General features: G+C 36.9%; 1 protein-coding gene across 3 annotated transcripts in view; it reads left to right on the top strand.

Moving 5' to 3' along the window:
* The window catches only part of LCA5 (lebercilin LCA5), a 67,911-nt gene extending 42,997 nt beyond the window's left edge, over positions 1 to 24,914 (top strand). For all 3 annotated transcript variants that reach the window (XM_014733895.3, XM_070223507.1, XM_070223508.1), the window contains 5 exons: positions 15,815 to 15,952; positions 16,913 to 17,009; positions 17,734 to 17,876; positions 20,031 to 20,163; positions 22,069 to 24,914. In XM_014733895.3, the coding sequence (XP_014589381.1) occupies positions 15,815 to 15,952; positions 16,913 to 17,009; positions 17,734 to 17,876; positions 20,031 to 20,163; positions 22,069 to 22,928 (1,371 nt within the window). In that variant the 3' untranslated portion in view covers positions 22,929 to 24,914. The remainder of the gene's footprint in view (positions 1 to 15,814; positions 15,953 to 16,912; positions 17,010 to 17,733; positions 17,877 to 20,030; positions 20,164 to 22,068) is intronic.
* Positions 24,915 to 27,789: the final 2,875 nt, after the last annotated feature.

Genomic DNA, 27,789 nt, shown 5'->3' with positions numbered 1-27,789 from the left:
CCCACTACTTGTAATGCTCAAAGGAAGCATAACTCCTGGATTCCAAGTTTGCTTGTATCTTGTCCTGCTCAAAGCAGATAAAGAAATATTGAGAGATGGGTAGTTCATTTAACTGAGCTCCCTCTCCAGATTCCGATCAATTATACACTAGAGGACTGAAGAACCCTGTGAATGTGATTTCAGAGCCTTTGTCAGATGCTTTATGGGTAGCATCTGGGGAGACCTGGCTTGAAAGTAATTCAGGTTTTAAAAAGTACAGGCATACCTCGTTTTATTGCACTTTGCTTTATTGCACTTCACAGATACTGTTCTGTGATACTGATACAAGATACTGATAACTGATACAGATACTGATACTAGGAGAGGTAAGAAAAGTGAGAAAAAACGAGTACTAGTGTTTTTAAAGTTAAGCAGAGGTAGATGTTAGAAGTTAGCTATCAGTAAACTTAATGCTAATCTCTGCCAAATTTTTGAATATGTTTTGGAAAATATTTCTCACTTAGAACTATCCTTATTTTTTCTCCCATAGGATTACTGGATTAGTACATCAAGATTTACTATATTACATTCTATGTGCATATACTATATACATCTATATTCTAAATTGTATACTACACCATATATGATATAGTGCGTACTACATACTATACCACTTATATAGTATATAATATGTACATTATACATCTATATTCTGTAGGTGTATACTGTATCTACCCAATTCTAGTAGATATGGTATATCTTGATATACTGTTGATATCGTAGAGATAGTATATAGTAGATACAGTAAATCTTTCATGTTTGTATTTTAATGGAGACATGCAGACTGGTCAAAAATAATGTTAGAAAGCTTTACAATCGGATCAGTAACTGATCCCAGAGGGTACAAATAAATAAACAGCTGTCAGCTTGGAGAGAACATTTCTAAGTGGGTGCTTTGGGGGACCATCTTAGGCCCTGTCCCTTTCAGCCTGATTATCAGAAAATTTGACCAGCCTCCTCAAAGGCAATAACAAGTCTTATTTGATTTTGTATTTGCAACATTTGACACACTATCTAGCTAGAATTAGTGTCCTTTAAAGGAATGAGTGGATGGATGGATCAATGAAATAAAGTGGCATTCATGGCAGGTTCAGAAATAGGAGGGACGGCTAATTTGATGGATGGCAAGATTAAGATTGAATTGATCTCCTTAGGTTCAAAATCTGACTTCAAACAAACAAGATAAAATTTAGTCAAGTTAACTATTAAGTCCTCAATTTTTTTCCATCTTTTTTATGGGTAGCATCTGGGGAGACCTGGCTTGAAAGTAATTCAGGTTTTAAAAAGTACAGGCATACCTCGTTTTATTGCACTTTGCTTTATTGCACTTCACAGATACTGTTCTGTGATACTGATACAAGATACTGGTAACTGATACAGATATTGATACAAGGCCCTCCACCAGCAAAAAGATGATGACTCACTGAAGACTCAGATGATGGTTAGCATCTTTTAGCAATAAAACGTTTTTTAATTAAGGTACGTACGTTGTTTTTTTAGACATGATGCTGTTGCATACTTGATAGATTACAGTGTAGTGTAAACATAACTTTTACATGCACTGGGAAACCAAAAAGGTTGTGTGACTCGCTTTATTGCGATACTGTCCTTATCGTGGTAGTCTAGAACGGAACCCGCAATATCTCCGAGGTATGCCTGTATAGGGTTTTAGCTGATGAAGCAGTAATCATATAGCTACTTAAAGTGTTAACAGAAGAAGAAAACCGTTAACCAAGCATTGGTGGTGCCTAGGTCCTAATTTTACTGGCCAGATCACATCTGATAAAAGCTACCAAATTGTAGGTAACAAACTGACATAAAGAGCAAGCAGGAAAACCTGGCATATAAGAAACAGTGGAAGAACCATGGAACCATGGATAAGATTCAAATTAAGGGAAAACTAAGGGTAACTTACCTCAGTATTTAAAGAGCTATTGTGTGGAAGAGAGGTGGATATGCTTTTGAATATCCCTGAAGGTAGTACAAACCTAATGGATAGTTCTGGGAAACAGGTTTCTGCTCATTCATAAGGAAGAGTTTCCTAATAGCTAGAATTATCTGATGATAATGAAATGAATACCCTTTGAATTATCGAGCTTTCTACCACCAGAAGTATTTGTACAAAGGCTAAATGACCACCTACTAGAAATATTGTGAAAACTGTTTGTGTAAGATGGGCTAGGGTCCTTGCTTACACAAGGGCAGAAGTCCTCAGAATTGAGTTATAACAACATTGAGAAGAGATTAAAACAATTGACATTTATAGACCTGTTTTAACAAATGCAATATTGTTATTTAAGTATGTTATTTATTTCTTGGTAAAAAATAAGTGAAGTTAAGATTAGTTATCCTTTGGGTTTGCTTTTTAAAAATTGGTAGAATTCTGTGATATTTCCTTTTGGAAAAAAATCAAAGTATTTAAAATTTTTTTTGTCTTATTAAAATGTTTGTTTAAAGACATTTTGAAATTTACGGTAAAGTGGGGGGAAAAACACCCATAGTCCTTCCAGCTGAAGATAACCACTATGTTTACATTTTCTTCTTTTTCCATTCAATATCTTTAATTTCTTAAAGCACTTTTAATTTTTTTCTTATGAAATATTTTGAATGTACAGAAAAGAATAATATTTAAAACACTCATGTTGACATTTTGCTACTTTTGCTTTAGATTGTATTTTTAAAAATAAGGTATTACTTTATAGTTCCCCTGTACACTTTCTCCAAAATATCCCTCTTCTACTCTCCCTCCTCAGAAATAACTACTTTTCTGAAGTAGGTAGATATATATCCTTCCTATTTTATCTTTTCACTTAAATATATTTTTAGAAATGTCCTTATTTTTACATAAGTAACACATGTGCATTGTAAAAAACCTTGAGAAAAATAAAAACTAAAATAAAAACTTAACATTCTTACTCCCCGGTACCACCAGTTTTAGCATCTTAGTGTATATCCTTCTGGATCTTTCTCTGTGTGTGTGTGTGTATTATATATATTATATGTGAGGAAATTCCTTCTATTAGTAACTTGCTAGTATTTTTTAAAATCATGTTTAGTGTTGAATTTTATCAAATGTTCAAATACCTTTTTTTTTGCATCTGTTGAAATTAGCAAGTATTTTTTCTCATTTAATTAACATGGAAAATTAAATTTCATTGTTAAATTACTCTTATCCTTGCCTTTCTTAGGATAAATCCTACTTAGTTGTGGTGTAATTTTTGTACATTGCTGAATTCCTTTTGCTAATACTTGAGATTTTTGCAACAATATTCATATATAAGAATAGCGTATGATTTATTTTTTCAAGCTGTCCTTATCCAGTTTCAGCATCAATATTATAAAAATTCTTATAAGGAATGACTTGGAGAGTTTTTCCTTTTTTCTTTTCCCTTTTCTAGATTGTAAAAGATAGGGAATATCTCTTTCTTAAAATTTGGTAGTTATCACTTTTGAAACTTCTAGATCTAGTGCTTATTTGTGAGTTTTTGTCTTTTTATTTTTTCCTACTTATTCACTTCATTTAGATTGATTCAGATCATATATTTCTTTTTCAGTTACTTTTAGTAATTTATATTTTTCTGGAAAATTGTTCATTTTATCTCAGATTTTCTATTTGTTGGCATTAGGTTTTTCATAGACTTTTGACATTTAAAATGTTTATCATTTCTGTAGTAGTATGCACCACTTTTATTCCTAATGTATTAATATGTACCTCTTTGTTTTCTTGATAAAGCTTGCCAAAAAATTTAGCATGTTTAGAAGCTGTGTTATTTTTAGTTTTAGAACTGAATTTAAAACATGTTCACTTGTTTTACCTTTCTGGTGAGTTGTTCTTTTAATCATTAAATAATAACTCTTTATCTCTCCCTAATAATGCTTTTTGTTAATCTTAAAGCCTATTTGGTCTATACTAATTTTCTTTTGGTTAATATTTTTACCTAATATATTTTTTCTTTAATGTTTATCTTTTTTTGTTAATGTTTTATCTCTGTGCTTGTACAATATTGACTAAATTTTTTAAAAAAGAATCCAACATAAGAGTATCTTATTCAACAAAGTTACTTATTTACATTTGTTGTGATTACTGAGATATTTGGGTCTACATGGGTTGTCTATAAAAACAAAATTATCGTCTTTTCTCTCTGCCTCTTTTTTCTCCTTCCTGCCTTGTGCCCCTTGCCCTGCATTTCTGGTGATTTCAAAGTGACACATCCTATTTCTGTTCTTTTAGAGTTTATCCTTAAATTTTTAAGATATATGTACTTGAATTAAGGAAGTCTGGAGCAGTTAATATCTCCCTTTTTTCAAATGCTATCAGGACAGTAGAGTACTTTGTTCTGTCTCTTCTCATGTCATCTTCTATATTATTATCTGTTTTAAATTACCTTATTTTGAAACCTATCAGTTTTTTAATAGTACTTATGAGGTTTACCAAGTTTCTTTGCTCACTGTTGTTTCTTGCATGTCACCATTGCTCATTATTGCTTCTTTCCTTCAAGGTTCATTTTCTTTCTTACTGAAGTATATCCTTTGGTCATTCTTTCAGTGAGGGCTTCTGAGTGGTAAAATTTTCTAGTCTTTATCTTAAAATAATTAATTTTGTCTTCACTCTTGAATGATAATTTTACAGGGTCCTGGATTCTAGGGTGACAGTTATTATCATTTAGAACTTGAAAGTATTTTTTTAAATCTCTGGTAGCTATTAACATTTTTCTCTTTGAGTTCAATGGGTTTCCTGTTTTGCCCCAAAATATCTAAGGATACACTTTTATATGGGAATAATTTTAAGGTTACAGAGAGTTGCAATATATATATATTGTAGTACTAACAGCACTCCCATACTCTTTACCCAGATTCACCTTCTGTTAACATGTTACCTCATTTGTCTTACACAGATACGCTCTCTCTCTGTAATATGCATACACACACAAACACACATAATTTTCTTTTCTTAACTATTTGAGAGTAAATGTCATACATCATGTCCTTTATCCATAAACATATTGGTTTTATTTCCTAAGAAAAAGGATCTAACCTTGTATAACCATAGTGCAATTACAATATAAATTGACACTTATGCAGTAATTTTCTCTAATCTCCTGTCCACAATACAATTTTTTCAGTTGACTTAATAGGGTCTTTCATTGCAATTTTCCCCTTCTAGTACAGGATCCAATCTAGAGTCAAGTATTGTGTTGCGTTATCCAGGTGTCTTTAGCCTTTGTTAATCTGGAAATTTTCCTTATACTTTTGTTGTCTTTTTATGACATTGACATTTCTAAAGAATATGGTACCCCATCCCTTTTTATTTAATAGAGTATTCTTAATTTGCATTTCTCTGTTTCATTGTTATTAGACTGTGATTTTTGCCTTCTAGGCCGTAATACTGAATAGGTGATGTTATTCCTCCTTAAGATACCACATCTGGAGGCACCTGTTCTTCATTGGTGATGTTAATTTTGGCTTTCTTCTTATTTGTAATTTGTGTCTTTATTCTTGTTATTTGTTTATTGGTTACCAGGTGGTTTGTATAACACATCTCGTAGATGAGATAGTCCTTTTTTTGATAGCCTCTTATTTCCTTAAATTAAAACATTCGATCCCTTTTCTCTTCCCCTTCTAGGTTGTTATTGTCAGAATTTTTTTTTCTCTTCTTTTTTGTGTTGTGAGTTTGTGGTTAAAATGACTAGGTTATATTTATTCCTGGTGTTTCCGTTCCATTTATCTTTAATGTTTTATTTAACTTTTGCTAACCTGTTCTGATGGAGAGCTGCTACTTTCTGTTATTGTCCTTCTGCTTATCTCCTTTGTTCTGGATTTTGTAACCCCTTTCCTTTTTTTGATTTTTCAGGTATGAGGTTCTTCCTGAGCATTTCTTGAAGAGGAGGTTTTGTGGCAATGAACTCCCTTAACTTTTGCTTATCTGGGAAAGTTTTTATTTCTCCATCATATTTGAAGGATATTTTTGCTGGGTAGAGTATTCTTGGCTGCAGAATATTTCATTCCAATCTCTTCTAGCCTGTAAGGTCTCTCCTGAGAAATCTGCTGATAGCCTTATGAGGTTTCCTTTGTAAGTTATTTTCTTCTGCCTGGCTGCCCTTAGTATTTTCTCTTTGTCGTTGACTTTTGCTAGCTTCACTACTATATGCCTTGGGGTTGGTCTTTTAATAAAGTTTGGAGATCTATTGGCTTCTGTCACATCTCTGTTCCATCTCTCTTCCCAAGTTTGGAAAGTTCTCAGCCATTATTTCTTTGAACAGCCCTTCTGCCCCCTTCTCCTTCTCTTCTCCCTCTGGTATACCTATAATCCTTATGTTGCATCTCCTAATTGAGTCAGATAATTCTTGGAGAGTTTTTTCGTTTCTTTTTAGTCTTACTTCTCTCTCCTCCTCTGTCTGCAGCATTTCTATATTTCTGTCCTCCAAATTGCTAATTTTGTCCTCCATATTATCGACGCTACTGTTCAGAGAGTCTAGATTTTTCTTAATCTCCTCCATTGTGTTCTTCATCTCCAGTATTTCTAATTGGTTCTTCTTTATAGTATCAAGCTCTTTTGTGACATAGCTCCTGAACTCATTGAGTTGTCTATCTGAATTCTATTTTAACTCTTTGAGTTTTTTAATAATGGCTTTTTGAAATCATCGTCATTTAGGTTATAGATTTCATTGTTTTTGGGATTGTTTTCTGGGTGCTTATCACTTTCCTTCTGTTCTGGAGATTTAATATATTTTTTCATACTGCTTGATGGCATGGATTTGTGCCTCCGCATAGAGCTAGAGTTTAGTCGCTGCTTCCACTTGTTGCAACTGGTGTTGGGGGGAGAGCGGCTGTTTAGAATGGACCAACCAGGAACCCTGTCAGCTGTTACTGACTGGACCTGGGTCTCTCCTCATAATCACAGTGGTCCTGTGGGGTCCCTCGCCAGTTGTGGGGGCAATCGCAAGGGGGCCTCAGGCTGCTGGTGCCTACTGTTGCAGCCCACCTAGACACGCTCCCTCCGTGGGGTCTGCAGTGGTGTTATGGGCTTTCCCAGTAGCCGGGAGCAGGATCACATATAATCGTAGCTTTGTCGCTGTCAGAGCCCACAAGATCACACTTGTCCACTATAGGTCCCAGCAGAGCTATGGGTATCTTCTTCAGTCTCTGGTTAGCTCACCTAGCTGTGCTACTTTTGCCCCAGGGCCTTCCATCCTGTGATTGCCGGTCGGGACCTCTCCACTAGTGCTGTGCAGAGGCTTTCACTGAGGCTGCTGTGAGAACCTGGAGTTCCCCCCTGGGCCATGTAGCCATTCCACTGGAGCTCCACCCAGCCCCACACCACTCTCACGGAATCTCTGGGAGCCCCTTGCCTCATCTGGGAAACAGAGTCCGTGGGCCTGGCGGTGGCTGGCAGGCTGCTGCTTTGCAGGGAATTCTGCTCTTTGGGAGCTTCCTCACGTTCCAAATGCTGGGCCGGGCCTCCCCGCTAATGGCGAGCAGAGGCTTTCCCTGCTGGCAGGTACGTAACCCTGGATTTTTCCCCTGGGCTGTGGAGCCAGGCGCTGGAGCTCCACCCAGTCCCCAAGCACATCCATGGGAAGTCTGGGCGCCTCTTGCACTGTTCGTGCACAGCCAGAGACTGTGGGCCCCGCAGCGGTTGGCGGGCTGGTGCCCTGCCTGGGAATCCACTCCCTGTGAGTCTCCTGGGGTTCTGTCTGCTGGGTGGGGCCTCCCCGCTAATGGCGAGCAGAGGCCTTCCCTGCCGGTGGGTGCGGGACCCTGGAGTTTCCCCCTGGGCCGCAGAGCCAGGTGCTGGAGCTCCACCCAGTCCCCAAGCACATCCACCGGAAGTCTGGGTGCCTCCTGCACTGTCCCGTGCACAGCCGGAGCCCGTGGGCCTGGCATCAGCTGGCGGGCTTGTGCCCTGCCGGGGAATCTGCTCCCTGGGAGCTTCCCCTTGTTCTTAATGCTGGGCGGAGCCTCTCTGCTAATGGCGAGCAGAGGCTTTCCCTGCCAGCGGGTGCGGAACCCTGGAGTTTCCCCCTGGGCTTAGGTGTAATAGCGGGGGATTAGGTAGGGCTGTTGTCACCTGTTTCCACCATCGCTTTGCCGGTGAGTGCACACTCCTGCCCTTGGTGTGTGGCGATGCTATGGGGGAGTCCGCTGGAAGAGAGCCTCTTGCAGGTACTAGTCTGTCTGGGGGTCGGGGTTCAGAGAGTTTTCACCTATTTCCACCTCCTGCCGGGGGGAAGTCCGTCTGCCTTCCGATGTATAGCAGCATGAGTCTCTCAGGCATCTTGAGATGCTATCTGGATATCCTTTGTTAACCGGTGAATGTCCAATTAGTTGTAGGTTTGAAGGGGAAGAGACAAAGAAGACCACTCACTCTGCCATCTTGGTCCCACCCCTATTTGTTCATTTTTTTCATTTTTTTGTTTGTGCTTTTGTCATCATGTCCAAAAGGTCATTGCCAAGGCCAATACTGATGAGCTTCTTCCCTCCATTTTCTTCTAGAAGTTTTATGGTATTAGGTCTTATATTTAAGTTTTTGATCCATTTCAAGTTAATTTTTTGAGTGATCTGAGATTAGTGATCCAAATTCATTGTTCTGCATATTTTTCGCCGGTTTTCCCAGCACGATTTACTGAAGAGACTCTTCTTTCTCCATATGTGTTCTTGGCTCTTGTTGAATATTAGCTGACCATATATGCCAGGGTTTAATTCTGGGCTCTCTATTCTGTTTTACTGGTTTGGAACAGAATATGTATTCTGTGTATTTTTGTGCCAGTACCATACCGTTTTTATTACAATGGCTTTGTAGAATAGTTTGGAACAGGAAGTGCAATACCTCTAGCTTTGCTCTTTTTTCTCAGGATTGCTTTGGTTATTCAGGATGTTTTGTGGTTCTACACACATTTTCAGATAGTTTCTTGTATTTCTGTGAAGAATGCCTTTGGTATTTTAATGGGGATTACATTGACTCTGTAGATGGCTTTGTGTAGTATGGCCTTTTTAACAGTATTAATTCTTTGATTCATGAATATGGGATGTCTTCCTATTTGTTTCTGTCTTTGATTTCTTTCAGCAAATTTGTGTAGTTTTCACTGTACAGATCTTTAACTTCCTTGGGTAAATTTATTCCTAAGTATTTTATTGTTTTTGATGCTATTATCAATGAGAGAGTTTTGTCTATTTCTTTTTTCAGGTGCTTCATCGTTAGTATAAAAGAATGCAACTGATTTCTATATGTTGATTTTGTATCTTGCCACTTTACTGAAATCATTTATTAATTCTTTCAGTTTTTTGATTGACTATTTGGGATTTTCTGTATATAAGATCATGTCATCAACAAACAGCGACAGTTTGGTGGTGTCAGAATCATGACAGAATGAGCTCTCCCCTTAGACTCTCCCCCCTAAGATACAGCCAAAAGGACATTCATATACCAACAGAGGACATTCATACATCACAAAAGACAGCTGAGAGACCCACGCATCCAAACTTCTGAAGGTGGAGGTGAAGAAAGTGGAAGGAGATAAGGGGATCTCCTCTCCCTCCCTCAGTGGCAGCGACCCTGAGCTCTGGACTGCATGGCTCTGAGAGGAGAGGGGGTAGGGGCATCCCTCCAGGGGAATGCCTTCAGTCTCCAGGTTTCCTCACAACCTGTGCAAAAGACCCACACAGAGCTGACTAAGCTATTTCTGGGGTGTCTTCATTGAGCTAGCGCCCCAGGAGAGCAGATAGCAAGGGCAGAGTGAGAATGCCTCTGGGATCATACAGACAAAAGAAAGCACCCCTCCTCCAGCCTGACACTCCAGCTGAGCGGTTGGCCAGAGCACCCACACAGATAGAAAAGCAGTGCCTGTGAGCAAGTGAGCCGTGGATCATGACAGGCTCAGAATACACAGCTCTTGACCCCAACCCAGTGGTGGCGGGTGGAAGCTGTGACCAGATACTATCACTGTGCAGAGGCACAAATCCACACCCTCAAACAGTATGAAAAAATGTATTAAATCTCCAGACCAGAAGGAGAATGACAAGCACCCAGAAATCAATCCTGAAGGCACAGAAATTTATAATCTAAATGACGGAGAATTCAAAATAGCTATCATAAAAAAAACTCAATGAAGGGCTGGTCTGGTGGCACAGAAGTTAAGTGCACACGTTGCACTTTGGCGGCCCAGGGTTCACCCCTTGCATCCTGGGCACAGACATGGCACTGCTTGGCAAGCCATGCTGTGGTAGGCGTCCCATATATAAAATAGAGGCAGATGGGCGCAGATGTTAGCTCAGGGCCAGTCTTCCTCAGCAAGAAGAGGAGGATTGGCAGCAGATGTTAGTTCAGGGCTGACAGATCTTCCCCCAAAAACAAAACAAAAAAACCCTTAACAAGTTACAAGAAAATACAGATAGACAGTTCAATGAAATAAGAAACTTCTTTACAAAAGAGACTGAAACTATAAAGAAGAACCAATCAGAAATATTGGAGATGAAAAACACAGTGGATGAGATAAAGAAAAATCTGGACTCCCTGAATAATAGAGCTGATATTATGGAGGAATGAATCAGCAGTCTGGAGGACAGAAATAGAGAAATACTTCAGATGGAGGAGAGAGAAGTAAGACTAAAAAGAAATGAAGAAATTCTCCAAGAAATATCCAGCTGAGTTAGAAAATGCAGCATAAGGGTTATAGGTATTCCAGAGGAAGAAGAGGAGGAGAATGGAGCAGAAAGCTTGTTGAAAGACATAATAGCTGAGAACTTCCCAAACCTGGCAAAGGAGCTAGAAATACAAGTGAAAGAATCCAATAGCTCTCCTGACTATATCAGTGTAAAAAGACCTTCTCCAAGGCATATAGTAGTTAAACAAATAGTGACAGTTTTACTTCTCCCTTTCCATTTTGGATCCTTTTATTTTTCTGTCTTGCCTAATTGCTCTAGCTAGGACCTCCAGTACTATATTGAATAGGAATAGTGAGAGTGCATATCCTTGCCTTGTTCTCGTCTTAGAGGAAAGGTTTTCAAGTTTTCTCCATTGAGTATAATGTTAGCTGTGGGTTTGTTGTATAGGGCCTTTATTATGTTGAGATATGTTCCTTTAATACTATTAAAGGTTTTTATCAGAAAAAGATATTGTATTTTGTCAAATGCTTTTTCTGTATTTGTTGAGATGATCATATGATTTTTCTCTTTCATTTTATTAATGTGATGTATTACATTTATTGATTTGCATATGTTGAACCATCCTTGCATCCCAGGGGTAAGTCCCACTTGGCCATGTTGTATAATCCTTTTTAATCTTTTCTTGAATTCAGTTTGCTAATACTTTCTTGAGAAGTTTTGCATCTGTATTCATCAGGGATATTGGTTTATAGTTTTGTTTTCTTGTGGTGTCCTTCTCTGGTTTGGTTTCAAGGTAATGCTGGCTCCACAGAATGAGTTTGGAAGGATTCCCTCCTCCTTGATGTTTTGGGAAGATTGGTGCTAATTCTCCAGTGAAGCTGCCTGGTCCCGAAGTTTTCTGTGTTGGGGTTTTTTTGACTACTGCTTCAATCTCTTTACTCGTTATTGGTCTGTTCAGATTTTCTGTTTCTTTCTGATTCAGGCTTGGGAGGTTGTGTGTTTCTAGAAATGTGTCCATTTCTTCTAGGTTATGTCATTTGTTGGCTTATAATTGTTCGTAGTAGCATCCTATGATTCTATGTATTTCTGTACTATCAGTTGTAATGTCTCCTCTTTCCTTCCTAAGTTTATTTATTTGAGTCTTCTCTCTTTTTTTCTTAGTCTAGCCTAAGGTTTGTCAATTTTGTTTATCTTTTGAAAGAACCAGCTCTTAGTTTCATTGATTCTTTCTCTTGTTTTTTTTGGTTGTTATTTCATTTATTTCCACTCTGATCTTTATTTTTTTCCTTCCTTTTGCTAACTTTGTGCTTAATATGTTCTTATTTTTCTAGTTCCTTGAGGTGTAAAGTTAGGTTGTTTATTTGAGATGTTTCTAATTTTTTAATATATGTATTTATTGTGGTAAACTTTCCTCTCAGAACTGCTTTTGCTGCATTCTACAAGATTTCATATGTTGTATCTCCATTTTTACTTGTTCTGAGATAATTTATTATTTCTCTTTTGATTTCTTTTTTGACTCAATGGTTGTTTAGAAGTGTGTTGTTTAGTTTCCACTTATTTGTAGATATTTTCATTTCCCTCTTGTTGTTACTTTCTAGTTTCATGCCACTGTGGTCAGAAGAGATAGTTGGTATGATTTCATTCTTCTTAAATTTCCTAAGATTTGTTTCATGGCCAATCATATGATCTATCCTGAATAATGTTCCATGTGCACTTGAGGAGAATGTGTATTCTGCTGCTGTTGGATGGAGTGTTCTGTGTATGTATTTTAAGTCCATGTTCTAAAGTGTGGTTCAGTTCCACTCTTTCCTTGTTGATTTCCTACCAAGAAAATCTATGTATTTCCGGTAGTGGGGTATTAAAGTCCCCTAATATTATTGTGTTATCTGTTTCTCCCCTAGGATCTGTCAGTATTTGCTTAATATACTTTGGTGCTCAGGTGTTGGGAGCGTATATATTTACAATTGTTATGTCTTCTTGATGTATTGACCTCTTTATCATTGTCTTATGATTTTCTTTGTCTTATTACCTTTTTTGGCTTGAAGTCTGTTTTGTATGATATAAGAATAGCTATGCCTGCCTTCTTTTGGTTTCCATTTGCTTGGAATATCATCTTCCATCCTTTCACTTTGAGCCTCTGTGTGCTTTTAGAGCTGAAATGAATTTTCTGTAGGGAGCTTATAGTTGGTTCTTGTTTTTTTAATCTATTCAGCCACTCTGTGCCTTTTGATTGGTGAGTTCAATTCATTTAGATTTAGGGTGATTATTGATATGTAAGGATTTATTGCTGGCATTTTATCTTTTGCCTTCTGGTTATTTTTTCTCTCCGTTGTTTCTTTTCCCTTCTGTTTCTGTCTGCCTTTGTCAGTGGGTGGTTTTCCATGGTGATTTGCTCAGTCTCCCCTTTTTTTATGTTTTATGTCTCTGCTTTAGATTTTTGCTTTGCGGTTACCGTGAGGTTTACGTACAGCATCTCATCAATGTAGTAGTCCTTTTACGGCTGAAAGCAATTTATCTTCATCAACTTATAAAAGTCCCATTGTTTTACTCTAACCTATTTTACATTTTTTGTTGTCAGAAATTCTCTGTTTTCGTGCTGTGATTTTGTTACCAAGTTGTAGTAACTATACTACTTACTTTTAGTGCTCTTTATTGTTATTTTTACTGCTCTTTTCCTTTAACCTTTATGCTATAACCATTTAATATATTATTCTAAAAAAGAGTTACAGATTTCTAGTTCTGTCTTTCACCCTAATCAGAGTTTTGTGTCCTTTCGTCTTTTCATTTCAGCTTGAACAGCTCCTTTCAAATTTCTTGTAAGGCACATCTGGTGGCGGTGAACTCCTTTAGCTTTTGTTTGTCTAGGAAAGCCTTTATTTTTCCTTCAGATATGAAGGATAACTTTGCTGAATAGAGTGTTCTTGGCTGGCAATTTTTATCTTTCCATACTTTGAACATGTCATTCCACTCTCTGCTGGCCTGTAGAGTTTCTGCTAAGAAATCTTCTGATAGCCTAGTGGAGGTTTCTTCGTATGTTACAGTCTCTTTTTCTCTGGTTGCCTTTACAATTCTTTGATAGTTTTAATATAATGTGTGTTTGAGAATATCTTTTTGCTTGAGATAGTAAGGTGTTCTGTTAGCTTTTTGGACTTGTATATCCAGTTTCTTCAGATTTGGGAACTTCTCAGCTGTTATTTCTCTAAATAAGTTCTCTGCTCTCTTCCCCCTTGCTTTTTCTGCTGTTATACCCATTAATCTTATATTGGCTCTTCTAATGGAATCTGATAGTTCTTGTAGGGTTTCTTCACTTTTTAAAAATTTTAGTTCTTGGGGCTGGCCTGGTGGTGTAGTGGTTACATTCACGCACTCCACTTCAGTGGCCCAGGATTCACAGGTTCAGATCCTGGGCATGGAACTGCAGACTGCTCATCAAGCCATGCGGTGGCAGCATCCCACGTACAAAGTAGAGGAGGATTGGCACAGATGTTAGCTCAGGGACAGTCTTCCTCAAGCATAAAAAAATGAAGATTGGCAAGAGATGTTAGTTCAGGGCCAATGTTCCTCACCAGAAAAAAAATTTTTTTCTCTCTCCTCTTCTGCCTGAATCATTTCTAAATTCTTATTCTCGAGCTTGCTTGTCCTCTCTTCCATCTGATCTGCTCTCTTTCCATTGCTTCCTAATACATTTTTCATCTCATTTATTGAGTTCTTTGGCTCCAGAATTTTTATTTGGCTCTTTTTTAGAATTTCAGTCTCTTTGGTAAAGTTCTTCTATTCATTAATTTTACTTCTGACATCATTGTATTGCTTTTCTTAGTTTTGTTGTAGCTCATTCTTCATAACAGCTATTTTGAGTTCTTTATCAGTTAGTTTGTGATATTCCATGTCTTTGGGTTTGGCTGCTGGAAAATTGTCCTTTTCTTTTTGTAATACTGTACTATAATTTTTTGTAGTGTTTGATGAAAAGTGTCTCTGCTGCTGTGTTTTAAGTAGCGAACACCTTCCTTCTTTAGGTAAGGCTTTGTTTACTTTGATTATAACAGTTCAACAGGTTGGTAATTAGGAGCCTTTCTTTTGTTTTTCAGAAGGTGGCACAATACCGTGAGTTTTTGGTTTCTCTAATGAGAGCTGATTTGCTGCTGAGGTTAGGAGCATGTACATAAAAAAAAGGAGGTGGAGAGAAAAACATGGGTGGCAGCAGAGTTGGGGGAGGTATGTGCTTAGGACTTGGGGCTTTGGGTGTGCCCATGGCCTGGTAGGGGGTCCTCCAGTAGGGGAGTCTGAGAGGTCTGTGGGTGGATCTCTTGCCAGAATCCCAGGGCAGACAGCAGGAAACGCATTGTCTGTCTTCATCCCTTTCTTTCTCCTCCTCCAGTCGTTGTGGTCTCTCTTTGAGCAATGCTAGCTGCAGCGTGCATGCCCGGCAGACCCTCACTCACTACCTTCCCCCTCCACCTCCTCTGCCAGAAAGGTCATGCTGGCCCATGGCCCCTGCCTCTATCACCACCACTCCCCTGGCTTTGCAGCCTCCTCTGAGTTCCAGTCCACCCACTTTGGGTGCACAGATGGATGGATCTCTCAGATGTCCTGGTGTGCTGTGCAGAGGTGCTTTTGTTTGGTTATAGATGTCTGATTAGTTGTAAATCAAAGGAGAGAGAAAAAAGAAATGACTCACACTGCCATGCTGCTGATGTCACCTCAAAGAAAATATTTTGCCCTAAATTCTTTCATAAACTTCACAAAACGTGTTTAAAGACCATGGAAATTGCTCTTGTTTTTATCTAGAAATGTTTTACAAGGTAATCTCTGTACCTTGAATAGTGCTGTGTTATTTTACACAGCTTTATTGGTATTTGTTTACCCAAACAATGATTCCCAAAAGCCGTTGTTTCTCATCACATCCTTTGGCTGTCTTTTGCTCTTATATATTTCAGGCAAATGCTTAAGAATTTATTTACAAATCTGTGAAAAACAAAGAAAGGAATAATAGGCTAAGTACCTTACTAAATTGTTGGTAAATCTATTTCCCAGTTTATGTTCATGAACACTAAGCCCAGCCTGATTTTTATGTCTTGTACAGTACCACTAAAAATGTCATTTTGATGCTAAATGCAGTGTTTTACAGTTGAATTTTTTTCAAGTACTATTTTTTATGTGTTTATATACATCACAGGAACTGTCGAAAAACCTTGAGCTGAGTACTAGCAGTTTCCAACGACAGTTGCTTGCTGAAAGGAAAAAGGCATATGAGGCTCATGATGAGAATAAAGTTCTTCAAAAGGAGCTACAACGTCTATATCACAAATTAAAAGTAAGCACTTTTAAAATAAATTTAAAAATTGCATTATTTCTCACTATAATATATATTAGATGAGAACTCAATACTTAAAACACTGTTACCATTCATATTTGTAAGTTGGTACAGTGTAGTTTACAAAATTCTAACATTATCTTTGGCACTTAGAAAGAAAAGGTTTTTTAGTATAATCACTACAACGCGTGCTAAAAATGAAACATCAAATACACTAATAGGAGAGATATAACTGAACTGAGGGATAAAATCCTGGAAGAAAATTATGGAAACTAGAGTTTTTCTATGTTTCATGGTTGAATAATTCAGTCTTCTTCCTCAGATAACCCCATGATTGATTATTTTAGAAATTGTTTCAAATAATGTCCTTCATGTACATAGTGTTTAGAGGAAACATTCAAATTATTTAATTTTGTTAAAGCAGATGTTAATTCTATCCAGAGGTCATTGATGGGTTGAAATTTTTAGCAAAATTGAGGTTCTATCTATTATCTTACGTGGAATTTTTGTTTTGTTAATCAAATTCTTAGAGAAAGCCATAGTCCCAAAATAGTCAAGAACATATGTGTTTAAAAAAATGGGCTAATTTTTAACTCGTTGGTAATTCAGAACCCACATTTGAAGGATGCTAACTAAATTCTTTGTCTCTATGGCTAAGCCTGGAAGACAGTTTAAGACAATACTAGCTCTAACAGGTGGTATGGGTAGAAAATGAATTTTTCGGTATTTGCTCTCAATTTCTTGCTGCCAGTGCATGTTGGACTTTTTAGGGAGAGTCATTGCTCTACTCTAACCTAAATGGCTCAGGGATACTCGTTTCTATAGTTTAGTAGTTACAAAGGGAAGCTGAATTACATATATTCCAGTTTGGTCAGGAAAATACCAGTTGACAAGGTGAGAGTTTTTGTTTTGTTTTAAACTGAGACTCTGCATTGTTAATTATGTTGGGTTTGTTTTCAGGAAAAGGAGAGAGAGCTGGATATAAAAAACATATATTCTAATCGTCTTCCAAAGTCTTCTCCAAAGAAAGAAAAAGAACTTACACCAAGAAAAAATGGTATAGTAGCTATTATGGGTGAAAAACATACTGTAGGCTATTACTTATTAATAAAATAAATTAATTCTGAAGTAGAAGGAAGGCAAAGGGGAAAGAACTTCATTGAAATAAATTTAAATTTCCTTATAGTTAATTTTCAGAAATCCTTTCAACTTTCCCAGCTTTTTCTCCTGAGGCCGTTAACATTATGCTTTACGTAATTTTCAAAAATTTTTCTTATTATAATTCTTAAACTTTTATGAAAATATATAAGCATACCGCAAACTAGAGACTATAACATGATGAACCTTTGTTTATGTATCACTTAGCCTTAACAGTTATATATTTTACCAATTTTATTTCATCTATGTTTTCTGCTTTTTTTCTGGAGTATTTTAAAGTAAATCCCAGCTCTTGTTTCATTTCACTCATAAACATTTTGGTATTGTTATGCATATCTTTACTTTTTTTAAACACAAGTATAAACTTCTCTCTTCTGTGAATTATAAAATGTTAAAAACATGAACTTTGTAAGAGCTTAATAGGATTTACCTGTCAGAATTGCCTTCAAATTACATAATTGCCAGTAAATCCTAGAAACAATAATAGTAATGGTGAGTAGTCGTGGAGCTGAACAAAACATGGATTATCTTATTTAGATGGTGAACATAATGCAGTTTGAATTCCATATATGTTAGCATTGTTCAATATGATTAGAAAAAATCTCTTATAATTTTTATGATAGCTGCATGCCAGAGTGATTTTACAGACCAGTGTACAAAAGGAGTACAAACCAGTGAAGACTTGGAGCTGGAAGCATTTCCTCTATCACCACAAACAGTTATGTGTTATGAAAACAAACGGGAAGAACCTGAACATCTTACTTTGGTGAGTTTAGCAATATGATCAGATACTAGGCTCTAGGTTTGAAGTTATTCCTAAAAACGCAATGTGAAACATTTAAAAATTTCAACAGTGAATCTAGTGCTCTATCTGTGTAAATATGCAACTGTTGTATCTGCGTTTTGTTAAATTTCTTTGGATTGACTCTTAGTTCACATTGCGTCTTTCAGATGCTTCAGAAAGGTTGATTGTTCCTTCTAGGTTGGAGGTAGAAGAGAAGAAAAATTTGCCTTCTAAGTTCTTACCTTTATGTACCCAAATAGTCACTAAAAATCCTCCTTGCTTTTATGTTTAATAGCAAATTGTAGTAGTTTTCAAATGATTTGTTAGAATTTGACTACATTTAATTTTTTTGGCCTCCTATGTAAGAGAATTTTATAGGTTAACTGAATGCTGAGCAAAGTAATTCCAGTGGAATCTGACTTTGTATCAATGAAATGAGAATGGAATTCAGAGGTTCTGCGTTGGACCTTCATTTAAAGGGGCTTATACACTGAATACTGGAAGTTCCTTTTCTCTGAGGTTTTTTCTTTAGTATTTACAGTTTAAGCTCCCAAAAACCCAATATACCAGGGATCCTGTGTGTTTCATATGATCTTATATTTGTGTGCCATGTACGTTTTTCAGTCACCCCGAGATCTCTTCCTGTGGTATAAAACAGAAAGGATGGACTGATTTGGTTCCTGTGTGTACTCTAGTTTTTTATTTGTTTCTTTATTTCATTTTTGTTTTACAATTTAGACAAGTTAGCTCTATCTGCTAAGTGTGTTTCTTCCTATGTTTGTACTTTGAAGCTAATTTGTCTTTTTGAGAAAGGTAAAGTGTAGGATAGCAAAGTAATTCTTTAAAAGGATAAAAAACCTTGGTCTTTATAAGGTTCAACAGGAGGAACAGCAACCTGATACAGTGAAAAGAGTGTAGTCTTGGAGTTAGCACTGCTTTTTAATTACATTCTAGTTCTAACGTTTTAGTTGTTACTTCTTGGAGCCTCAGTTTCCTAATCTATAGAACAGGGGTGGCTTACCCTTCAGGGTTGTGCTTATAACTGTTTATGAAGTTTGTAAAGCTCTTAAGACTGATCCTGCCACTTTAAAGGGCCTCAGCAAATGGGAGCTATGGAAACTAAGTTGCTATTGTAAAGAGACCCAGAATTCAGTGGGTTCAAGCAAGATGCAAGTTTCTTTCTCTTGTTATAGGCTGAAGGTCAGTAGGAAATCCAGGTAGACAGCTTTGTTCCATGATAATCATCCTCTCTCTTATTGCTCTTCCATCTTAAAGAGTGTCTGGTTGCAACTGGCTCAGCCCCCCTTTGAGAAGGAATGAGGAAGTGGAGGGCAAGCAGCTTTTGTTTTTATAAGTGTGATCAGAAGTTGCATATGTAACTTCCACTCACATCCCATTGGTCCTGTCTAGCTGCAAGGGAGGCTAGCAAATGTAGTCTCCAGTTGAACAGCTGTCTGCCCTGCTAAAACTCAAGGGATTCTGTATCTAAAAGGAAGAAGGAGAGAATGCATTCTGGGGGACAGTTCTCAACTATATAAGTCTACTAATAATAGGTATTTTACATTTATTTTAAAAAATTACGTACATGCACGTGAAAGGGACCATAAGAAACAAGGAATTTTGTTTACGTTTTTATTTGACTTAAATATTATAAAATTTATTAGTTGGAGGCTTTGGGTATAGTGTAAACTTGAAAGATTCAATACAGTTGTCACTGCCCGTGTTACAGTTCCAGTACCATCTCACTTGGCCTCCATAGTTGGTTAATAGCCTTTTCTAGTTAACTGAATTAATCAGATTTTGTTGTGCAATGTACAAAGCAAGGATACTTCTGAAACTTGTCTCTTCAGAATTTTATGTAAGGTGTTGGCTTTGCTTCCATTATGTTGGTTCTGATATGTCTTAGAAATGCTTTTTAAAAATTTTAACTAAGAAATAATTTTGTGTGCTTTTCAAGGGATGGTAACTTGTGACTTAATGCTTTATTCATTGAAATTTGAAATTAATTTAAATTTGCTTTTATTTCTGACTTAAGCCTGGTATCATGCTTAGTGGGAGATAAATCTATGATATTTAGATAATTTCTTCCCCTTTTCCTACATGTGAACTTGCGTTTTTTTAAAAAATGTGTAATAGGACCTGGAATCTCAAGAGAGGGATGAGCATGGAGAAGCAGGGCTTCTAAATTCAATTGTGGAAAGAGAAGAAAAGTTCGTTAAAGATCAAGGACTCCAAGTTGTAAAACAAGAGGTTGAGGAACTGGAGGATGGTAAGAAAGAGTTTGTTCGAGCGAACGATGAGTCAGCATCCTTGGGGAAGGAGAGGGTTAGCTTCTCCTGATGCCTTCAGCTGAACAGTGACTTGGTCATACAGAGCAAGAGGTTGATTCAGAAGTGGGGGATGGTCTGTGAGGAGTCACAAACATTTGAATGAAGTTGCCAAGGGAAGAGAAAACAATGAAGACTATCAGTCAGTTGCTGTTTGGGGTTAGGGAGTAAGGACAGGTGACTTCAGAAAATTCAGATAAGGGGGAAAATGTGTATTAACTAAAGCTTGTTGAAGAGATAACTGAAAGACAAGCCTCTTTGTTGGCTTGACCTTGAGACTCATGAATCTGTAGACTAGCCCAAGCTTTAAAATCAATGAATTGTGAGGTCCTGAATATATTCCTTTAATTTTTCTTTGTTTTTAACATGTAAAGTAAATCTTTAACATGTTCAGCCATTTAGTGTGGAAGTTTAGTGAACCAACTCACATAGTTTCAGATACTAGAAATGAAGTTCAGGAATAAATTCATTTCCATCTGGATGAAATGTCTTAAAGGTGTAGGTGAGAGGGATGCCAGACTCTAGTCCTTTGAATGTATTTTAATAGTTATAAAGTAACTGCTTACAGAGAAATCCTTTTTTTTTTATTTCCTTAAAGTCAGTGGAACATAAAATCATGACCTAATTGTTGCTTAAATTAGTATTTGTATATTTGTGTGTGTGTGTATGTATTTAAAACAATATAACAGCTGAAATAGAAGGTATATTTACGTCACTGTTGGCTAATGCACAAAGGGAGATGCTTTCACATGTTAAACTATAGAACAGAAAATTAGATACTGTGGTCAGTTCTGTGAAGGTACCAGGAAAAGGAATAAAGTAACAGAAGACTGTCACTTCTGTTTGTCATTTTTGACTGATTTTTTTTCCTGGAATCTACATGGAATGATTTCTGACATTAGTGAGAATGTATGCTATTTACTAAAGCTATCAATTATAGTATTCTTACATATTTTAATGTTTTAATTTTGGAAATAATTTCAAAATTATAGCAAAATGGCAGTAATAGCCAAAGAACTATTTAAGAGTAAGTTGTGTACCTCCTGCCCATACCCTAAAATACTTCCATATGTATTTCTCCAAAATAAGGACATTCTCTTATATCATTCCAGTACAGTTTTCAATTTCAGGAAATTTAACTTGGATACAACACATTTCTCTAATCTGCCGTTCATATTACAATTTTGTCAGTTGACACAGTGTTGTCCTTTATAGCATTTTCTTCCTTTCAGGATATAATCATGAATTACATTTAGTTCTCATCTCTTCTGTCTCCTTTAATCTGGAACAGTTTCACAGCGTTTTTAAAATATTTTGTGAGATTAACATTTTTGATGAATACAGACTCATTTTTTTAAAAGGAATGTTTCTCATTTGGGGTTTATCTGAAGTTTTCTCTTCATTAGATTCAGCTTAATGCTTCTTCTGTTAGAATATTATATAAGTGATGTTGTGTCCTTCTCAGGGTATGACATCCAGAGTTTCAATTTATTTTTAAGTTTAAAATAAAAGTCTTTGTTGCATCCATCCCACCACCCTCCATTCAGTGTACGAACCTATACTAGGTATAAAACATAGGCAGAGAACCAAGAAATTCTTCCCCACCCCTAAATTGAAGAACAAAATTGTTTCTGTAAATGAATCTTAAATGCAATACACATCAAGTATATTCTTTTGGAATCCCAGAATGTCAAGTATAGAGATGAAATTTGTGATATCCATCCTCAATGTACTGATAATACCAAAATTAGGTAATGACTGTTGTTTTGTAAAAGATGAGAGTTGTTTTCCTTTTTAAAAATATTGACTGCTATAAAATCCCATTTTTAAAATTTGATTTCATACAGAGTGGGAAAAAGAAGAGCTTGCTAAAAAGCAGAAAGAAAAGACATCTTTGCTGGAGAGAGAAGAAAAACCAGGGTTGGAAACTGGAAGATACCAAATGGAAATGTGTCAGATTCAAAATATTGATAAACTGGAAGAAGAGGAGGAAGAAAGACTGAAGAGAGAAATGCTACTTGCTAAACTGAATGAAATCAACAGAGAACTCCAAGATTCTCGGAATCTAAAATGTCCTCCTCTGCCATTGCTGCCTGATTTGGAATCAAAACTGCGCTCCCCAGAGAGAAGCCCCAAAACACACATGTTCTCTGAATCCTCAGAGAGATTGTTTAACGGGCATCATTTGCAAGACTTCAGCCTTTTAACCAAAGGAGATGGTCAGAATCCAGGAAATATTAGAAGCCCAGCCTCTCCAAATGAGCTTACATTTGGCAGCTATGTACCTTCATTTGCAAAAACATCAGGAAAGTCAAATCCTTTTAGCCAAAAAAGTGGCCTTTTGGATTTCCAAAGAAACAGCCTAGAGAAACTTAGTAATGACAGTGTAGATTTAATTACAAGAAAAGAGAAAAAAGCTAATCTGATGGAACAGCTCTTTGGTGCCAGTGGCAGCAGTACCACTTCCTCTAAAAGCAGTGACCCAAATTCCCTGGCTCCCAGCAAAGGAGACTTTGACCCTCTCAGTTTTCTCCCTGGGGATAAAAGCAGGAGGGGTAGAGAACATGATGAAGATGATGACTTTTTCTTCGGCGAAGGAAGAAGTTTTAATCCAAATAGACACCGATTAAAACCTGCAAACAGTAAACCAGCAGTAAAAGCAGTTGATTCTGTAGAAGAGGAAATTGAAGAAGTAGCACTGAGATGACTGACTAGAGTACACATTTTTCCCAATTGTAAATATTAAAATATTGTAATACAGTATTTATTATAAACATTTAGACTTTTTAATATTAACAAGTCCTTACTAAGGAATTATTTTTAATAGATAGAGTGTAAATAAAAAGAAGTAGATCATATTGCACCACATAGCTAGTTGGCCAGGAATGAAAGATTCTTTTGAATGAAACCAAAATCAGAGATGTGTCTTACTTGGTTTTGACTTGTTATTTACAAATAGATTTTCTCTCTCGAATCAGCTGTATGGGAAGTTTTACTCCATTGGTGTTCATATTCTTTTCCAATTTTTATCCCTATTTATTAATTAATTTATTTTTGGTCATATTCTCATTGAGCTAAGTTCAGTCTTCCTGCTGATTGTTGAATGGCCATTAAGAGTGAGAAGCTCTGTGTTGGAAAGTGTGGCTCCCAGGTGGTGGAAAACTGTCTTCTGTGCATGGGGGCAGGGGCGCCTGTCTTACACGGCAAGGCTAAGCTACTCTTAAGTGGAAGCAGTGACAATGTTGGGATTTCCCATATCTCTGGAAGGAACCACAGTTAAATGCTACTCATTTCCCAGTACAAGTCTCATCAAATCACTTAGCTACAACTGTGCTAACATATTAGGTTGAATTCAGAAGACCTTTGTCTGTTGGCATGGGCAGTTCCCCTGTCCTGGCTCCCAGAGGCCTGGAGACAGTGCAGTCAGTAATTCCTCTCCTTGTTCTCCTACATTCTTTGTAACTCAGTGACTGGGTGTGAGATTTCATACCAAATACACAGCATAGAAGAAATTTCGTCCCAATAGAGGATTTTCAACTCAATTATGTTTCCAGAGTAGTGTAACTTGGAAATTTTAATATATCCTTTTAAGATATGAACTTACTGTCAAACCAAAGAGAAAATGAGAGTGTAATACTGTTGGACTTACAGGACTAATTTTAGGGCAACCTTGGTTGGAAGTGTTTTGGAGATGGGGCTTTGCCTTGCCTGAGTAGGGTGGATGGTTTGCTGTTGAAATCCATTGTTTTTTTGCTGTTTGTAGCTCCCTTCAGCTCACCTGTGGAGGAATTAATGAGCTTGGAATATGCTGTGTATGATTGGTCTTTAAGAAGCAGTAATATACCACCAACCAAGGAGAAAACACTTAAAATGAAGAGTAGTAGAAATTGTGTCAGGGGAAGAATAAAAAAAATGTAGATTGGCACTTATTTTAAAACGAGCTGTTGTTTCAAGAATTTATTATGTATTTGCTCATAGTGTGATTTCTGACACCGAGCACACATCCTGATGAGGGGAGCAGAATTAGTCTTTTGTCTTGAGTTTTTATAGATGCTTATTATTGGATATAATTTCACAACCATTTGACCAGACTTACCTGGTTAGGTCTCTAATTAAAAGATGTACCACCTATCATCTTCTAAATTGTGTTCTTGTCATTTATTGGGAACTGAATCTCCCAAAAGAGCTAAACTATATTAAAAAAAAAGTTTAATAAAGAGATTTTTATTTGATATAAATAGGCATTTAGTATGTTGCAAATCATTCTAATATATGTAAACCACAATATTATTGTAATGCGGTTCTTGATAAAATATTATGTAATGTTAATTTTGTTCATAGCTGCTAATTTTTCTGCCAAAAGTATTCTCATTTTTAGGTGGTTTTAAAGATTTTTAAAAACTTTCTAGTTAAGTTTTATATTCAGGTGATTTTAATTAGTCTCATGCTTTTTTTCTACCTGATGTTTCTAATCTCTTTAACCAGAGGCAACAAGACAGAATTATTAAAATTAAACCTAAAGTGAAGTTTCAGACTTAGAAGCATTATGGTGTTAAGAATTAAAATTGGAGATTAAAATGTACAGAATGGATTTTTCTTTATGAAGACCTTAGTGAGTGAATCATTTTTTTCTAAATATCAAGTTAAATTTGCTATTTGTACCCAACTCTTACTAATAAAAATTAAAAATGCACTATGACTCTTTGTTTGAATGATACCTTAGGTCACTTAGGAAATATATAAAAACAGTACCTGCACGGTTAATTTTTATTCATTATTCACCTTTTTTTTCTGTCTGGTATTTTTATTTGAAGTAGATGAATTTGCCCTAAATCAGGTTAGACAGTATGCTAGTCTTATCACATAATTAGAGTTTTAATTAATCCTTTCACCCTTAATAGCTATCATAATAGTATATATTGCTTAAAATATAAAAAAGGTGGGGGTAGAGAGGATTAAATTGAATCATAACCTAAACTTGTTTCCTGGCTGACTGTGTTTCTAACCCTCCTCTTCGTCTCATATGCAGGCATACTAAACCTCTGGTGTCCCTGGGTGGGTGTCAGTTGGGCAGAGCATGCAGATCTGCCAGATGAAAAAGGGAAGAGACATTTGTATTACAGTGACAGTATGGGTCTTTTAGGATTAAGGAATGTACCATAAATTGTTAAGAAAGGATCTGCCTTTAAAGCTCTTTCCTTTCTACACAATGAATGCCTCTTTCACGTTGAAGTCCCCTTTTATATCCTTTGAAAGTGCTCTCCTTTTAGTGAAGAGCATGTATTCCTTCATTAACTGTTTGAGTGCTTCTTGGGTGCCCTGCTCTGTATTAGGTGCCAGGAGAGTAAGACCCCCCACTGGCCATGCACTCACAAAGTGGCTGCCGAGCATGGAGCCAGGCTGCACCGGTCACATCCCTGCACCCGAGCCCACTCCCTGGGAGTCCTGGGGTTCCTCAGCTGGTGCTGGTCTCTTGTAAGATTACTTAAGGTGGTTATGAGAAGTAGATGGTGCCTGGTACATTATAAGCGTTCAGTAAACATCAGCTGTTACTATCATAGCTAATTACGGGTTTCTTTTAGGCAATAATTGAAAAAATAGAGCATAGGTATGTGTATATAACAACACTGACACTATACTCTTGCACTAGCAAGAGAAGCTTCTAAAGCTCCAAATTAATTATCATAAAGCATCTGTACTAAATGTATTTTGCCTCTTAAGACTTTCCTTACTTTATTCAGCATTAACTGTGCAGTAAGGTTGATGAGCTTGTTTCCGAATCCACAGGAGAGTAGAAAAGCTAAACTTTGTAAAGATTTTCTGAAGACAGATTCAGTGACATAAGGAGAGGTGAGAGTTAACAGCCTTGCAGCAAAAAGAAAGTGAAATCCAGAAAACACAGGACTTGATTGCATAATCTGACAATTTGTATCCCAGCTCTCCCACAATGTCTGTGTGTGTCCTTGGATAAGTTACAAAATCTGTCTGGGCACCCCCGCCTCCTGCAGCTATAAGATGGGGCTAATGACAGTGCCTGCCTCGGGGTGGTTGAGTACATTAAATGGGTTAATACATGAAAAACACTTAGAACAGTTTTAAATGTGCAGATAATTGTTGTTGGTGTTTTGAAAGGTAATGGAGAAAAGGGGGAGAGAACTGATGTTCGGTGAATGCTAGGTCTGGGAGTTGGTGTTTTTATTTATGTGCTTTAACTCATTTAATCCTCACCAAGTTTTTTCTAAAGTAGTTACTTGTTCCTCCCGTTTTATAGTTAAAGCTAATAGATTATACTATATAAGTGATAGATTACACAGGTAGTAGACTGCATCCAATAGTCTCAATTTAAGAAGTCCAAAGAAATAAAATATCTGAAAGTTTTGCATTAGTGCTGTTTAAGTGGTAAGTGACAGAAACCCAAATAAAACTAGCTTAAGCAAAATAAGGAAATTATTTTTAGCTTGAATTTGGAAAGCTCAAGAAAGTGTGGTTTGGTCTGGAGGTTCAAATAATAATGCTTATTCTGTCTACCTCATAGCCTTGCTGGGTGTCATTTCCAGGAAAATTCTACATTTGGTAACAATATTGCAGTTGATGGCCTCAGACCCACATCATCCTTTCAGCTGGCACTCACCTCAAAAAAAGAAACACTTTCCTGTAGCTCTGGCAGAAGTCTGGTTGGCTAGTTTATGTTACTGCTCACCTGTAGGGCTGGTGGCATTGTGCAGGGGAAGGATGGACTCCCCCCTCCTCCTCCTCTTCATGGAATGGTCAGGATTTCTATGGAATGTGGGAGGCATCTTCCCCTGAGCAAGAAGTTTGGGTATCCTGCCCCCCCCCCCCCAAATTACTGTATTTTCCAATTAAAAAGTTTTAAGTTAATGTCTCTTATGGAGAAAGCCTCAACATGCCTTATTCCTAGCAATAAGCCATTTCCATAATAAGATATGATTACCCCATGGAGTTGTATTATCAAGTTTATTTTGTTATTAAAAGGTGAACAATTTCAGCAGTCGGTAAGATGAATATGCAAGACATTTAAACTACACTTCTTAAAGTTCTTAGAAAAGGCTTAGAGATCCAGATATATATTTTCCCATACTAAATGCTACATTCGTGAAATACATATCCATATATAAATGAATATAATCTATCTTGATCCAGAACAAAAAAATTAGAAATGGGTAGCCAGGGTAAGGTAGAAAAAGCACTGGCTTTTGGGTCGGGAGTTGGGTTGGAATTTGCCACTTACTAATTACAACTTTGGTCAAATAATTTAACTTTTCTTAAGGTTCCTCAGATGTGAAGTGGTGCTGATCATACAGTCCGAGGTTATTGTGAGGATCAAATGAGGTGAGGTATTCTTGACAGAAGAGAATAAGTAAAATAACGAGACATCACCTACTCAGCATTTTCTTTTATTTCTGTATCAACACACCCGATTTTTTTTAACAGCAGAAGCTTGTCAATATGAAATTCAAAAAACTAAACATGTTATTTTCCCCTACACTCTGCCATCTTTGAAATGGCGCTTGTCTGTACAGACCCTGCAGAGGTTACACTCTTCTAGA

Source organism: Equus caballus, chromosome 10 (genome assembly GCF_041296265.1).
Source record: "Equus caballus isolate H_3958 breed thoroughbred chromosome 10, TB-T2T, whole genome shotgun sequence".
NCBI classification, from domain to species: domain Eukaryota; kingdom Metazoa; phylum Chordata; class Mammalia; order Perissodactyla; family Equidae; genus Equus; species Equus caballus.
Note: the sequence above shows the minus strand (reverse complement) of the source record. Positions and strands in the feature narration are given on the sequence as shown.